Here is a 16,320-nt window from a genome sequence, read left to right as displayed (position 1 = left end):
CTCACACACTAAATATAAACTCTTATATTATAACCTTCAATTCCAAACAAAGCTTTTTCATGAAGCAATTCCAGACTTTCATCTATCTTGAGAAGAATATGAAATCAAGAAGTCTGAGAAGTCTAAAAATAGAAGGTATTTTTCCAAGCAAGAAAGGGTAAAGTTGAATAATTACAGGCATACCTCAGACATATTTCAGGTTCAGTTCCAGACCATAGCAATAAAGCAAATATCACAGTAACGCAAGTCACATGAATATTTTCATTTTCCAGTGAATATAAAAGTTATATTTACACTGTATTATTGTCTATTAGGTTTACAATAGCATTGTATCTAAAAAAATGTACATGCTTAATTTAAAAACACCGTATTGCTAAAAAATTGCTAACGATCATCTGAGCCTTCAGGAAGTCAATCATTTTGCTGGTGGAGAATCATGCCTCGATATTGATGGTTGCTGACAGATTAGGGTGGCAGTTGCTGAAGGTTTTGGTACCTGTGGCAATTTCTTAAGATAACACAACAATGAAGTTAGCCACATCAGTTGACTCTTTCATGAAAGATGGCTCTGTAGCATGCTAGATGCTTGATATCATTTTACCCAGAGTAGAGCTTTCAAAATTGGAGTCAGTCCTCTCAAACCCTGCTGCTGCTTTGTCAACTAAGTTGAAATAACGTTGTAAATATTTTGCTGTCATTTCAGCAATGTGCACAGTGTCTTTACTGGGAATAGATTCTGTCTCAGGAAACCACTTTCTTTGCTCATCCATGAAGGGCAACTCCTGATGTTTTCAAGTTTTATCATGACATTGCAGCAATTCATTTGTATCTTGTCTCTGCTTCTGCTTTTTCTCTTGCTATATCCACAACATCTGCAGTTATTTTCTGCATTGAAGTCTTGTACCCCTCAACGTCATCCTTGAGGGTAGGTATTAATTTCTTCCAAACTCCTGTGATTGTTGATTTTGTTTTACCTCCTCCCATGAATCGTAGATGTTCTTAATGATATCTACAGTGTTGCGTTCTTTGCAGAGTATTTTCAATTTACTTTGCCTAGATCCATTGGAGGGATCGCTATGGCAGCTGTAGCCTTAGAAAATATGTTTCTTAAGTCATAAAACTTGAAAGTTGACATTTCTCTATGACTGATGGACTGCAGAATGGATGTTGTGCTAGCAGATGTGAAAACAACATTACTCTTCCTGTGTATCTCCATCAGAGATTTTGGGTGACCAGGTGCATCATCAGTGATCAGTACTATTTTGAAAGCAATCTTATTTTCTGAGCAGTAGGTCTCAACAGCAGGCTTAAAATTCTCCATAAACCATGCTGTGAACAGATGTACTGTCATCAAACTTTGTTGTTCCATTTATAGAGCATGGGCAGAGTAGATTTACCATAATTCTTACTGGATTTAGGATTTTCAGAATGTAAATGGGCATTGACTTCCACTTAAACTCACAAGCTGCATTAGGTCCTAACAAGAGATCCAGGCTATACTTTGAAGCTTTAATGCCAGGCAGTGACTTCCCCTTTCTAGTTACAAAAGTAATACATGGCATCTTCTTCCACTATAGGATTGTTACATCTACATTGAAACCCTAAGTGTGGCCACCTTCATCAAAGATTTTAGCTAGGTCTTCTGGATAACTCACTGCAGCTTCTATATCATCAGCACTTGCTGCTTTACCTTGCATTATCTTATAAAGATGGCTTTTGTCCTTAAACCTTGTGAACCAACCGCTGTTGGCTTCCAATTTTTACTTTGCAGCTTCCTCCCCTCACTCAGCCTTCATGGAATTAAAGAGATTTAGGGTCTTATTCTGGATTAGGCTGTGGCTTAAGGGAATGTTATGACTGTTTTGACCTTCTGTCCAGATCACTGAAACTCCTTATCAACAATAAGGCTGCTTTGTTTTGTTATTCATGTGTTCACTGGAGTAGCACTTTTTATTCCTTGAATAACTTGTTATTTGCAATCACAACTTGGCTAACTCTGGTACAAGAAGCTTAGTTTTCACTTATCTCAGCTTTCAAGGCCTTCCTCACTAAGTTTAATCATTTCTAGCTTTTGATTTTAAGTAAGAGAAGTGTATCTCTTCTTTTCACTTGACAATTTAGAGGTCACTGTAGAGTTATTGACTTAATTTCAATATTGTTGTGTCTCAGAGACCCAAGGAGACAGAGAGAGAAGGGAGAATGGCCAGTGAGTGGAGCAGCTGAAACACACCATATTTATTATTAAGTTTTCTGACTTATGTGAGTATGATTTATGGTACACCCCCAAAAAAGAGTAGGGACATTAAAAATCACCAGTCATACAAAAGTAACATAAAAAATCATTGATAATATCTGTTATGGTTACCTATGATATAGGATCTGCATTACATGTAATAAGGATGTAAAAATTTGAAATATTGCTAGAATTACCAAAATTACCAAAATCTGATACGGAGACAGAAAATGAGCACACACTTTTGGAAAAATGGCACAATAGCCTTGCTTGATGCAAGGTTGCCACAGACCTTCTGTTTTTAGAAAATGCAGTATCTGCAAAATGCAGTAAAGTTCAGTAAAACAAGACATGCCTATATATTATAGTTTGTTCTTTGTCATGATTTATAAAAGAGGTTAAAATGCAAACCTACTTGAAATTATAATTTTAGCAAATTATTTACACATATTTAATATCAAGTTTAGTCCATATTTTATTCTGCTAACTTGAAGACTTTATATTCCTATAGGGCTGTCCTTAATTTAAAAAGTCAAATTTATGTAAATAAATTTACACAACATTTCTATGGGAGCATAAATTTATTCACTATCTCTGTACTCTTTCCAGACATTACTTACCATGTTACCCACTGAAATGCCTCCTTTTCATGTGAATTCTGCCTAGAATTTTAATTCTACCTTTTAAACAAGTGAAATTAATATGTGTGTGTGTATATATATATATATTTTTCCAATAGTTGGATACATCAATATATAGTAACAGTTTTTGTACCTTTCATTTTGTTTATCATTATCTCCTTTCTTTTGGGTTCAAAAGTATGTCTTTTGGTAGTTCTTTTGATAATGTTCTATGAGCAGTTAAGACTTTTATTTAATGGATATTTAAGAATAGCTTTTCTTTCTGTCCTTCTTCATTGATTGTTTATTTGGATGTAGAATGCAAGATGATGATGATTTTAATTCAACATTCTGAAGATGTTATTTTCCCGTCTATGAGAATCTATTATTGCTAATGATCTGCTGACAATTTAATTGTCATTTCTTGGGAGATTATGTATAGAATCTATATTTTTGGTTTTTAGTTATATCTGATGTGTCTGGATGTGGGTTTTTTTTAACTGCTTTTCATTCTGTGTTTTTAACCTGAGAAAGAGAGAATCAGAGAAATAGAAATAGAGAGAGCTTGCTTTCTTTTATTCTGTATTTCTAGAATTTTTATTAAATGTGTTTGTTGGAAACTTTCAATTTATCCTCTCTGTCTTTAAAATAATTTTTTGAATATTTAAATATTTAAATCTCAGCAATAATTTCAAGGTTTAGAATTTTCACTTTGACTATGCCTAGTTAAGAGTTTACCTCATCTATTGAGATATCTTTATCTTCACTAGCTTTAGTTGTTAATTTTTTCATTCTTACTTTTTGTTTCATTTTTGCCTACTTTGTTACATAATTTTCTTCCTCCTTTATGGAAGTTATTTTAGTCTTGATATATTTTAAAGTCCCATTCTAATTAATTTGGATCTAATTAATCTGAGTGTTTAGTGTGTTGCCTACATTTCTGAGCATTTAGGTCTATCATGTACTTTGGAATTGTTGTAGGCTGACTTATCTGAAAATTTCATATTTTGCTGTCTGATTTCTGTTACTGTGTCATTAGTTTTTTTATTTGAAAAGTTTGTGATTATACCAACCCAGTTCCCTAGGCCTTAAATAGAGAAAATTTAAGGGGCCTAATAAATTTCCCAAAGAATTCAAGTTAGTATTCCTTGTTGACAGGTAGTTCTGCTTCATGCATTAATTCAGGGATCCAGACTTCTTGCCTTTAGTGAAGCAGACATCTCTTAAAGCCTTGTAGTTGTCTGTATCCAGCTCAGAGATTAGAGACTTACAACGATAACTTGTTACCAGAAGTTTGAAAGTATTTATGTAAAATACATGATTCCTCAAATAATGTATGAATTGTTATTGCAGAAGGTTTACCACAAATGTTCCCTGTTGCTATTTTTAGTTTCTATATGAAAATAATCACACTTTCTTCAAAATAGTTGAATACTATTTATTTCTATATAAAGAGAATAAGGTTTGAATTTATAAAAATAACTGTTTAATTTGTCATACTTAGTTCGGTTTATATCTGGTTTTATGAAACACACACATATATATACAAACACACATGCACATATATATATAAATACTTTCAAGTTGTTTTTAAGATATCTTGTTGTCTTTTATAAGAAAATCATCCTGGGGGTGGACATAAAGTCTGATATACCTTATGGTGTTATTGGAGGACATTCTTAATATTTTTGAGTCCTTTGAGATAATAACTTACAAAAATTTAAGAAATTACTGGTGTTCTCAGTTATTCATGTGATCTTTTTAGGAAATAATCCTTTTTGTACTCAGTTTTTTCTTCCTTTTGACATGTGATACTATCAATTGAAAATTTGACTTTTATAAATAGTTCTTCATTATGATATTATGAAAACTTCTGGTAACGAGTTATCATTTTTAATCTGAAATTACTACAAACTTTTTTTAGAATGAGTATCAATCAATCAATATTATTATTGGAAATGGTAGTCTCAGTTTTACATTGAACTGTAGTGTAGTTGTAAATTTAAAGTGATGGAGATGTGCAGTTTCAAGTCACTGTATACGAGGATTATCAGCATGAAAAGAAGCATGCCGTACCAACAATAGATGGGAATTTTGGGGCCGCAAAAACAAGCTCTGCTTTTCTGCAGCCATGGACAGAAAAAAGCATGATTTATTCCCATTATTGGACAGTATGAAAAGTGACTGCCATACAAAGCGATGAAAACTTCTTGAAAGATGGAAACACTCTTCTGTTGGACAGAGATAAACAACTATTGTCTTGGATAGAATTCTTTAACTAGTATTATAGTATCTTTGGTCTTTTTAAAAATAAATGACTCATATTCTAATTTCTCTGTTTTATTTCTATTCTTTTTTAAAAATTAACTACTGTTCAGGATTGGTTATTTTTTACCCCTTCATAATTAAGGAGCCTATATTCTTTATCTCTATGTTTACAATTAAATATTTTTAATAAAATTAAATGTAAAAATTGTGTTAATTTGTAAAATGTTGAAGATTCTCTATTAATTTAATAATTGCATTATGACCAGGAGGACTTTCCTCTAATTTTATGTGGGTGCATTTATATATAGATTGTTAGTATGAACTAATTCACCATGGAGATGTAGTATTAATATTATATATATATAATTTTTAAAATTACCCTATAAAATAAATAGCATACATTACTTATGTAAATATTTTTTATTCATGAAGGTTGTTTGTTTTTCAAAAATTCTCTTTCATCTATTGAGGTGACCTGACCATAAAATTTTTCTATTTATCTATTCATGAGATGTGTTATAATAGTATATTTCCTTAGATGACCAATCTATGGTTTAATAAAGTTAAGTTATTTGGCCTTGATAGGTTGTTACCTTAATGTTGAATTCTATGTATTTTCTTTAATTTATTAAAAATTGGGATGAGGAGATTTTGTTGAATGCTATGAAGTATAAATATGTTTTGAGTGACATAGAGAATATAATAGTTATATGTACTGTGTTCTTGGATGGGAATTGTAAACAAGTCAGACTCAAAATTCTTACTGTTTTGGCTACTTTGAATTCAGCAAAAATGGTACTCATTTTTGTATAAAATAACAAGTGCATTGCAATGTAAAGGAATATTTAAAAAGAACAATAAAGTAGAAGAATATTCCTGGCAGATATTAAAATGTATTTGAAGGAATATATTTAAAATGTATGGTATTAACTTCCAAAGATACATATTCATCAATGTTACCAAGAAAAGAGGTTAAAAATAGACTAAATTACATGAAGTAGTAAAACAATGGTGAAATTAAGATTATTAATTACTGGGAAGAATAGACAGATTGTTTAATGTCATCATTATGTTGTAGGGGTTGATATTGGGGAGGAGAAGCAATACTAATTTGGGCATGGGGCAAGTATTGCAATTTCTTTCTTTTCTTTTCTCTTCTCTTCTTTTCTTTTCTTTTTCTTTCTTTCCTTTTTTTTTTTTTTTTTTTTTTTGAGACAGAGTTTCACTGTTGTCACCCAGGCTGGAGTGCAATGATGAAATCTCAGTTCACTCCAACCTCTGCCTCCTGGGTTCAAGTGATTCTCCTGCCTCAGCCTCCCAAGTAGCCACCATGCCCAGCTAATTTTTATATTTTTAGTGGAGACAAGGTTTTGCCATGTTGGCCAGGCTGCTGTCAAACTCCTGACCTTAGGTGATCTGTCCGCCTTGGCCTCCCAAAGTGCTGGGACTACAGACCAGTTTCTTAACTAAGCCCCAGAAGAGTCACCCTCACAATTAAATGTGAGTTGAATGTTGGAAATTAACATCCATTGTACCTTAGTGGAGAGATCTATTTGGGGAAAAGAGAATTCCCACAGAGTTTCTTTTTGCTTTAAAATGAAGCGTAAGGTAAAGTTATAACAAAATGAGGCTTACTTGTAGGATACAAATTAGGATTTTCATGAAAATTTATAACTGTAATGAAGCAGTAACTTTTTAAAAATGATTTGCTTTCCTATTTCTTTTTTTCTTTATTTCTTAAAAAAAAAAGGAGGGGGGATACATGTGCAGAAGTGCAGGTTTGTTACATAAGTATATTTGTGCCATCGTGGCTTGCTGCACCTATTGACCCATCTTCTAAATTCCTTCCCCTCACCCCCCACCCCACAACAGGCCCCAGTGTGTGATGTTCCCCTCCCTGTGTCCATGTGTTCTCAATGTTCAACCCCCACTTATGAGTGAGAACATGCAGTGCTTGGTTTTCTGTTCCTATGTTAGTTTGCTGAGGATGAGAGCTTCTAGCTTCATCCGTGCCCCTGCAAAGGACATGATCTCATTCCTTTTTATGGCTGCATAATATTCCATGGTGTGTATACATACCGCATTTCTTTTATCCAGTCTATCACTGATGGGCATTTGGTTTGTTTCCATGTCTTCGCTATTGTAAATAGTGCTGCAATAAACATATGCATGCATGTGTCTTTATAGTAGAATGATTTATATTCCTTTGGGTGTATACCCAGTAATGGTATTACTGAGTCAAATGGTATTTCTGGTTCTAGATCCTTGAGGAATCGCTATATGTCTTCCATAATGGTTGAACTAATTTACATTCACACCAACAGTGTAAAAGCATTCCTGTTTCTCCACAACCTCACCAGCAACTATTGTTTCTTGACTTTTTAATAATCGCCATTCTGACTGGCATGAGAAGGTATCGCATTGCGGTTTTGATGTACATTTCTCTGATGATCAGTGCTGTTGAGTTATTTTTTATATTTTTATTGACAACATAAATTTCTTCTTTTGAGAAATGTCTGTTTATGTCCCATGCCCACGTTTTGATGGGGTTGTTTGTCTTTTTCTTGTAAATATGTTTAAGTTCCTTGTAAATTCTGGATATTAGACATTTGTCAGATGGGTAAACTGCCAAAATTTTCTCCCATTCTGTAAGTTTCCCATTCACTCTAATGATAGTTTATTTTGCTGTTCAGAAGCTCTTTAGATTAATTAGATCCCATTAATCAATTCTGGCTTTTGTTGCCATTGCTTTTGGCATTTTTGTCACGAAGTCTTTGCCAATGCCTAGGTCCTGAATGGTATTGCCTAGGTTTTCTTATAGGTTTTTATGGTTTTTGGTTTTACCTTTAAGTCTTTAATCCATTCTGAGTTAATTTTTTTGTAAGTTGTAAGAAAGGGGTCCAGTTTCAGTTTTCTGCATATGACTACTCAGTTTTCCCAGCACCATTTAATGAATAGGAGATCATTTCTCCATTGCTTGTTTTTGTCAGGTTTGTCAAAGATCAGATGAGTGTAGGTGTGTGGTGTTATTTCTGAGGTCTTGGTTCAGATCCACTGGTCTATATGTCTGTTTTGGCATCAGTACCATGCTGTTTTGGTTACTGTAGTCTTGTAGTACAGTTTGAAGTCAGGTAGTGTGATACCTCCAGCTTTGTTCTTTTTGCTTAAGATTGTTTTGGCTATACCAGGTCTTCTTTGATTCCATATGAAATTTAAGATAGTATTTTTTTCTAATTTTGTGAAGAATACCAATGGCAGTCTGATGGGAATAGCATTGAATCTATGAATTACTTTGGGCAGTATGGCCATTTTCATACTATTGAATCTTCCTATCCATGAGGATGGAATGTTTTTCCATTTGTTTATGTTCTCTCTTATTTCCTTGAGCAGTGGTTTGTAGTTCACCTTGAAGAGGTCCTTCATATCCCTTATTAGCTGTATTCCTAGGTATATTATTCTCTTTGTAGCGATTGTGAATGGAAGTTGATTCATGATTTGACTCTCTGCTTGCCTATTGTTGATGTAAAGGAATGCTTGTGAGTTTTGCACATTGATTTTATATTCTGAGATTTGGCTGAAGTCGCTTATCAGTTCAAGAGGTTTTTGGGCTGAGATGGGGTTTTCTAAATGTGAAATCGTGTGGTCTACAAACACAGACAACTTGACTTCCTCCCTCTTTATTTGAATACTCTTTAATTCTTTCCCTTGCCTGATTGCCCTGGCTATAACTTCCAATACTATGTTGAATAGGTGTGGTGAGAGAGGGCATCCTTGTCTTGTGCTAGTTTTCAAAGGAATGCTTCCAGCTTTTGCCCATTCGATATGATATTGGCTATGAGTTTGTCATAAATAGCTCTTATTATTTTGACATATGTTCCATCGATACATAGATTTTTTAGAGCTTTTAACATGAAGGGATGTTGAATTTTACCGAAGGCCTTTTCTGCATCTATTGAAATAATTATGTGGTTTTTGTCTTTGGTTCTGTTTATGTGATAGATTACATTTATTGATTTGGGTATATTGAACCAGCCTTGCATCCCAGGGATGAAGCTGACTTGATCGTGGTGGATCAAGTTTGTTAATGTGCTGCTGGATTCAGTTTGCCAGTATTTTACTGAGGATTTTTGCATCAGTGTTCATCAGGGATATTGGTCTGAAGTTTTGTTTTTTTGTTATGTCTCTTCCCGGTTTTGGTATCAGGATGATGTTGGCTTCATAAAATGAGTTACGGAGGAGTTCCTCCTTTTCAGTTGTTTTGAATAATTTCAGAAGGAATGGTCCCAGTTCCTCTTTGTATTTCTGGTAGAGTTCAGATGTGAATCCATCTGGTCTTGGGCTTTTTTTTGGTTGGTACACTATTGATTACTGCCTCAATTTAAGCGCTTGTTATTAGTCTATTTAGGGATTCAGCTTCTTCCTGGTTTAGTCTTGGTAGGGTGTATATGTCCATGAAGTTATCCATTTCTACTAGATTTTCTAGTTTATTTACATAGAGATGCTTATAGTATTCTCCGATGGTGGTTTGTATTTCTGTGGGGTCAGTGGTGATGTCCCCTGTATCATTTTTTTATGTGTCCATTTGATTCTTCTCTGTCTTCTTCTTTGTTAGTCTGGCTAGCAGTCTATCTATTTCATTAATATTTTCAAAAAAACAGCTCCTGGATTCGTTGATTTTTTTGGAATGTTTTTCGTGTCTCTCCTCCAATTCTTCTCTGATCTTAGTTATTTCTTTTTTTCTGTTAGCTTTTGGATTAGTTTGCTCTTTTCTCTCTAGTGCTTTTAATTTTGATTTTAAGGCGTTGATTCAAGATCTTTCTAGCTTTCTGATGTGGGCATTTAGTGCTATAAATTTCCCTCTTAACATTGTTGTAGCTGTGTCCCAGAAATTCTGGTATGTCATCTCTTTGTTCTCATTGGTTTCAAAGAACTTGATTTCTGCCTTAATTTCATTATTTACCCGGGAGTCATTCAGGAGCATGTTGTTCAATTTCCATTGAATTGAGTGGTTTTGAGTGAGTTTCTTAATCCTGAGTTCTAATTTGATTGCACTTTGATCTGAGAGACTGTTTGTTATGATTTCAGTTCTGCATTTGCTGAGGAGTGTTTTACTTCCAATTATGTGGTCGATTTTAGAATAAGTGCCAAGTGACACTGAGAAGAATATATATTCTGTTGTTTTGGGATAGTGAGTTCTGTAGATGTCTATTAGTTCCACTTGATCCAGAGCTGAGTTCAAGTCCTAAATATCTTGTTAATTTTCTGTCTTGTTCATCTATCTTGTACCAACAGTGGGGTGTTAAAGTTTTCCACTATTCTTGTGTGGGAGTCTACGTGTCTTTGTAGGTGTCTAAGAACTTGTTTTATGAATCTGCATCCTCTTGTATTGGCTGTATATATATATTCAGAATAGTTATCTCTTCTTGTTGAATTGTTGCCTTTACCATTATGTAATACCCTTCTTTGTCTTTTTTGATCTTTTTTGGTTTAAAGTCTGTTTTATCAGAGATTAGGATTGCGATCCCTGCTTTTTTTCTTTTTTATCTTTTTTTTTTTTTTTTTTGCTTTCCATTTGCTTGGTAAACTTTCCTGCATCCCTTTATTTAACTGAATGGCCAGTCTGTGTCTTTTAATTGGGGCAGTTAGCCCATTTACATTTAAGGTTAGTATCGTTATGTATGAATTTGATACTCTCATCATGATGCTATTTGGTTATTTTGTACACTAGTTGATGCAGTTTCTTCACAGTGTCATTGGTCTTTATATTTTGGTGTGTTTTTGCAGTGACTGGTACCGGTTTTTCCTTTCCATATTTAGTGCTTCTTTCAGGAGTTCTCACAGGGCAGACCTGGTGGTAACGAAATCCCTGAGCATTTGTTTGTCTGTAAAGGGTTTTATTTCTCTTTTGCTTAAGAAACATAGTTTGACTGGATATGAAGTTCTTGATAGAAAATTCTTTTCTTTAAGAATGTTGTATATAGGCCCCCCACTCTCTTCTTGCTTATAGGGTTTCTGTTGAGAAGTCTGCTGTTAGTCTGATGGGCCTCCCTTTGTAGGTGACCAGGCATTTCTCTCTGGTTGCCATTAACAGTTTTTTCATAATTTTGACCTTGGAGAATCTGATGATTACATGTCTTGTGGATTATCTTCTTGTGGAGTATCTTAATGGTGTTCTCTATATTTTCTGAATTTGCATGTTGGTCTGTCTTGCTAGGTTGAATAAGTTCTCCTGGATAATATCCTGAAGTGTGTTTTCTAGCTCATTTCCATTCTCCCTGTCTCCTTCTGGTACTCTGATCAATCATAGGTTTGGTATTTTTATGAAGTCACATTTTTTTTGGAGGCTTCGTTCATTCTTTTTCATTTTTCTCTATTCTTGTCTGCATGTCTTATTTCAGTAAGGTGGTCTTCAAACTCTGATAACCTTTCTTCCGCTTGGTCAATTTGGCTGTTGATACTTGTGTATGCTTCACATAGTTCTTGTGCTATGTTTTTCAGCCCCACCAGGTTGTTTTATGTTTAAGGTACATAAACTGGTTATTATAGTTAGCAGTTCCTCTATCCTTTTATCAAGGTTCTTAGCTTCTTTGCATTGGGTTAGAATATGCTCTTTTAGCTCATCAAAGTTTTTTATTACCCATCTCCTGAAGTGCTACTTCTGTCAATTTATCCATCTTATCCTCCATCCAGTTCTGTGCCCTTGGTGGAGAGAGGCTGTAATCATTTGGTTGAGAAGAGGCATCCTGGCCTTTTGGTCTTCAGCATTTTTGCATTGATTCTCATCTTCGTAAATTTGTGTAGTTTCGGTTTTTGAGGCTGCTGACCCTTGGATGGGTTTTTTTAATGGGGGCCCTCTTGTTGTTATTATTGTTGATGATTATGCTCTTGTTGTCCCTTTATGTTTGTTTGGTTTTCTTTCAATAGTCAGGTCCCTCTTCTGTAGGGCTATTGCAGTTTGCTGGGGGTTCACTTCATGCCTTATTCATCTGATTTGCTCCCCTGCCTGGAGATATCACTCAAGGAGTCTGGAGAGCAGCAAAGATGGGTGCCTTCTCCTTCTTTTGGCACCTATGACCTTGAGGGTCACCAACCTGATATCAGTAGGATCACTCCTGTATAGGGTATCTGACAACCCAGTTCGGTGGCATGGGGAGCAGGACTCGTTTAATGAAGCACTTTGTACCTTGGTGGAGAAGGTATGTTTTGCTGGAGGGAAACCCACTAGTCTGGGCTGCCTGGATTCCTCAGAACTACCAAGAGGAAAGGTTAAGTCTGCTGGTCTGTAGAGACTGTGGCCACCTCTTCCCCTAGGGGACTCAGGCCCAGGGAGATCCAAATTCTGTCTCTGATCCTCTGGCTGGAGTCATTGGAGATCCTGTAGGGAAGTCCTGCCCACTGAGGAAGGATGGGTCCCGGTAAGACCTTAAGAGGCATTCTGGCTGCAGACTGCCACAGCCGGTGTGTTGGGCTGTGGGGACAAGTCTTGGGACCAAGCAGTCCAGCCTGCCTGACTCTAGCAGGGGAAAAAGCAGCCTGGAGCTATAGAAATGGGTGCTGCCCTTCCCCCATCCAGGGAGCTTAGTGTGGCAGGCAGTTGCCAGTCCCAGTGCTGGTTGCTGCCCCTCTGTCAAGGAGCTCAAAGGGTTTAGACAGCAGGCAGCTGCAGATGGTGCTGGTCGCCCCTCCCTACAGGAGTTTGGTAGGCTTAACAGATTCCAGCTGAGAGGCTGTAAGAATCTGCAGATTCCGGGGTTGGGAGGCTAGGCCTTGGTGGCATGGTTTCATGAGTGGGATCTGTTGATCCATGGGTTGCTCAGTTCCACAGAAAAAGCACAGTTTCCCTGGCTGGGTAGCATGCTCACTCACCGCCTCACTTGGCTGGAGGAAAGTGACTCCCTTTCCCCTTGTGGCTCTCAGGTAGGCGGCCGCACCCCTCTGCTCTTCCTTCTCTCCATGGGCCATGCTAGCCTTCTAGTCAATTTTGATGAGATAACCTGGATACCTTGGTTGCCGTTGAAGGATTCACATGCTTGCTTTCTTTTTTTTTTTTTTTTTGATAGGAGCCTCCAAAGGCCACTGCTTCTAGTTGGCCATCTTGGCCCCACCCCGAAACAGTAACTTTTGAAGAATAAAAGCAAAAGAGAAACATTACTAAAATGTTAAAGGATTACATTTACAGCCAAAATGTGTTTTGTTTGTGTGTGTGTGTGTGTGTGTTTTCATTAAGAAGGCATTGTGTTGGTATGAAATATGGGTTCTGGTCAATCAAAGGGAAATTCTAGATTATTTGTAATATCATGTAATAACTTAGAGCAGAAATTGGCAGACCATAGCCTGATTGCCAACCCCAACCCATTTTTGTAAATAAAGTGTTTTGGAATACAGCCAAATTCATTCATTTACATATTGTCTGTGTCTGCTTTCAAGCTATAGTAGCAGGGTTGAGTAGCTGTGTCAGACACCATATGGCCTATAAAGCTTAAAATATTTACTATGTAGTCATTTACAGATAATATTTGCATACCTCTGCCCCATAGGCAAATTAATGCATATCTGGAAAATACAGTTATCAAACTTATTTTTTAGCCATATATTAGTGGGTAGCATTTTTGTAATTAAATGTAGAATAAAACCTCTACTGGAAATATTTTCCTCAAAAGGTAACCATCTTTTTATTCAGTCATTTATCTTTTAAAAAAAAAAAAAACTTATTTATTTATTTTGAGGCAGAATCTTGCTCTGCTGTCCAGGCTGGAGTGCAGTGGCGATCTCGGCTCACTGCAACCTTCACCTCCCGGGATCAATCGATTCTCCTCCCTCAGCCTCTGAGTAGCTGGGACTACAGGCACGTGCCGCCAGGCTCAGTCATTTACCAAAGCATCTATGCTACGTAATATACATTCAAAAGCATTCAATAGAGGATTTCATATTGTTTCGTCTTAGGAAAGAATTTGGTTTTTATTAAAATGCAGAAATATCTGAGAGTGGAGATTATGTTAGTAAAAAATGTAGGGATGTGTCTGTGATACGTGTGCGTGTGTGTGTGTGTATTTTCATAAAGGAGTGTTAGGTGCTTGCTACTGACTTGTAACCAAAGTAAGGTTTGGCTGTATGCCACCTGAAAAGACAAACACATAAGAAGTAACGTTTCACGGAAGAAAGCAGCTTTATTCAAGTGTTGACATCTTGGGAGACGGCCAGACTCAAGCCTCAAAAAGCCATCTTAAATTCTCAGGCTGCATAAGGGGATTTTCAGGGGGAAGGTTGCATGGAAACTGTACAGAAGTGTACATGGTGCAGGTCTGCTTGTTGTTTTCCACTGGCTAGTTTAAGTAACAGACTATCCAGAGGCCTGGTTGGCATCATCTCAGTAGGGATCCCGTTAGAGATTAACTGCACAACTGTTTCATCTTGAAAGGGAGAAAATCGAAACTGCTATCTCTACCTCATGTCTGGATTGTTGTAAGATTAGCCTTTGGACATTTCAAGCAAACAGGTAGTTAGAGATATGGGTATCAAGAAACAAACAAGGGAGGGATTATCTTTAGAGTAAGCTAGCAAACTGGCTATACTGGTTACATTAGGAGACATTTCTCAAGGACTCTTTAATACTAGTTAATTCTCTCATTTTGCATTGTGATTAATTGCGATGACAGACACTAAAATGTATTTGTGATTTGTTTAACTTCTATTTCGTTTTCCACTTTTATTTTAGATTTAAGGGATACATGTACAGGTTTGTTTCATGGGTATATTATGTGAAACTAAGGTTTGTGATATAAATGATCCCATCACCCAGGTAGTGAGCTTAGTACTCAATAGTTTTTCAACCCTTATCCCCAACCCCACTCCTTCCTCCAGTAGTCTTCAGTGTCTGTTGTTGCCATCTTTATATACATGAGTACCTAAGATTGAACTCCCACTTATAAATGAGGACATACTTACTTACAAGTATGGTTTTCTGTTTCTGCATTAATTTACTTGGAATACTTTGCTGACTTATCTATGTTGCAGCAAAGAACATTATTTCTTTCTCTTTTTTGTGGCTGCATAGTATTCCATGATACATATATACCATATCTTCTTTATCTACTATACAGTTGGTGGGCACCTAGGTTGATTCAATGTGTTTGATACTGTGAATAATGCTGTGATAAACTTACAAGTGTCTGTCTTTTTGGTAGAGTGATTGATTAAAAAAAAAAAATACCCAGTAATGGGATTGTTGAATCATATGGTAGTTTTGTTTTGAGTTGAGAAACCTACAAACTGCTTTCCACAGTGGCTGAACCAATTTACATTCCCACAACAGTATGTCAGTTTTCCCATTTCTCTGCAGCCTCACCCAGCATCTGTTTTTGCTGTTATTTATTTATTTATTTTTTTTTTGAGACAGGGTCTCATTCTGTCACCCAGGCTGTGGTGCATTGGCATGATCACAGCTCACAGTAACCTTGACATCCCCGACTCTGGGCTCAGATGAGCCTCTCATCTCAGCCTCCATGGTAAATGGAACTACAAGTGTGTGCCACCTGCCCAACTAATTATGTATATTCATACATAATTAGTTGTGTGTGTATATATATATATATGTCCAATATATATAGTATATATATTGGACCTTTTTCAGATACATAGTTTGCAAGTATACTCTCCCATTCCGTAGGTTGTGTGTTTGCCCTATTGATAATTTCTTTTTGCTGTCTAGAAGCTCTTTAGTTTAATTAGGCCTCACTTGTGAATTTTTGTTTTTGTTGCAATTGCTTTTGAGGACTTAGTCACAAATTCTTTCTCAAGCCCAGTATTCAGAATGGTATTTCTTAGGTTTTCTTCTAGAATTGTTGTAGTTTGAGGTTTTATATAAATGCATTTGTTGAAAAAAGTGTGAGTTAGTGGTTTATATTCTTTGTGTAAAAGTATACACAGCATCAAATTATATATAAATTATATATATATAAAACTAAAAAATATATATAATTTATATATATGTACACACACACACACACACACACACACACTTTTTTTTTTAAAGAAACTGGGTTTTGTCGTGTTGCCCAGGCTTGTCTCAAACTCCTGGGCTTAAGCAATCTGCCCTGTCGGCCTCTCAAATACTGGGATTACAGGCATGAGCCACCACACTGGACTTGTTGTTTTTTGCCTTTCTAATAATAGCCCTTCTGACTGATTTCAAATGGTATC

The 16,320-nt window shown here is 36.0% G+C and overlaps 1 protein-coding gene across 2 annotated transcripts in view; it reads left to right on the top strand.

Moving 5' to 3' along the window:
* EPHA6 (EPH receptor A6) overlaps nt 1-16,320 on the top strand; it is a 941,507-nt gene that overhangs the window by 170,785 nt on the left and 754,402 nt on the right. Inside the window, exon 4 of one of the 2 annotated variants that reach the window (XM_033211551.1) lies at nt 13,182-13,350. The exons of the other annotated variant lie outside the window; for it this stretch is intronic. Within the exon in view, the coding sequence (XP_033067442.1) occupies nt 13,182-13,207 (26 nt within the window). The 3' untranslated portion in view covers nt 13,208-13,350. Of the gene's footprint in view, nt 1-13,181; nt 13,351-16,320 lie in introns of those variants that run through there. 2 annotated transcript variants of the gene reach the window in all.

The sequence above is a fragment of the Trachypithecus francoisi genome, unplaced genomic scaffold, assembly GCF_009764315.1.
Source record: "Trachypithecus francoisi isolate TF-2019V2 unplaced genomic scaffold, Tfra_2.0 Lachesis_group0, whole genome shotgun sequence".
NCBI classification, from domain to species: domain Eukaryota; kingdom Metazoa; phylum Chordata; class Mammalia; order Primates; family Cercopithecidae; genus Trachypithecus; species Trachypithecus francoisi.
This window is presented reverse-complemented; position numbering and strand designations above follow the sequence as displayed.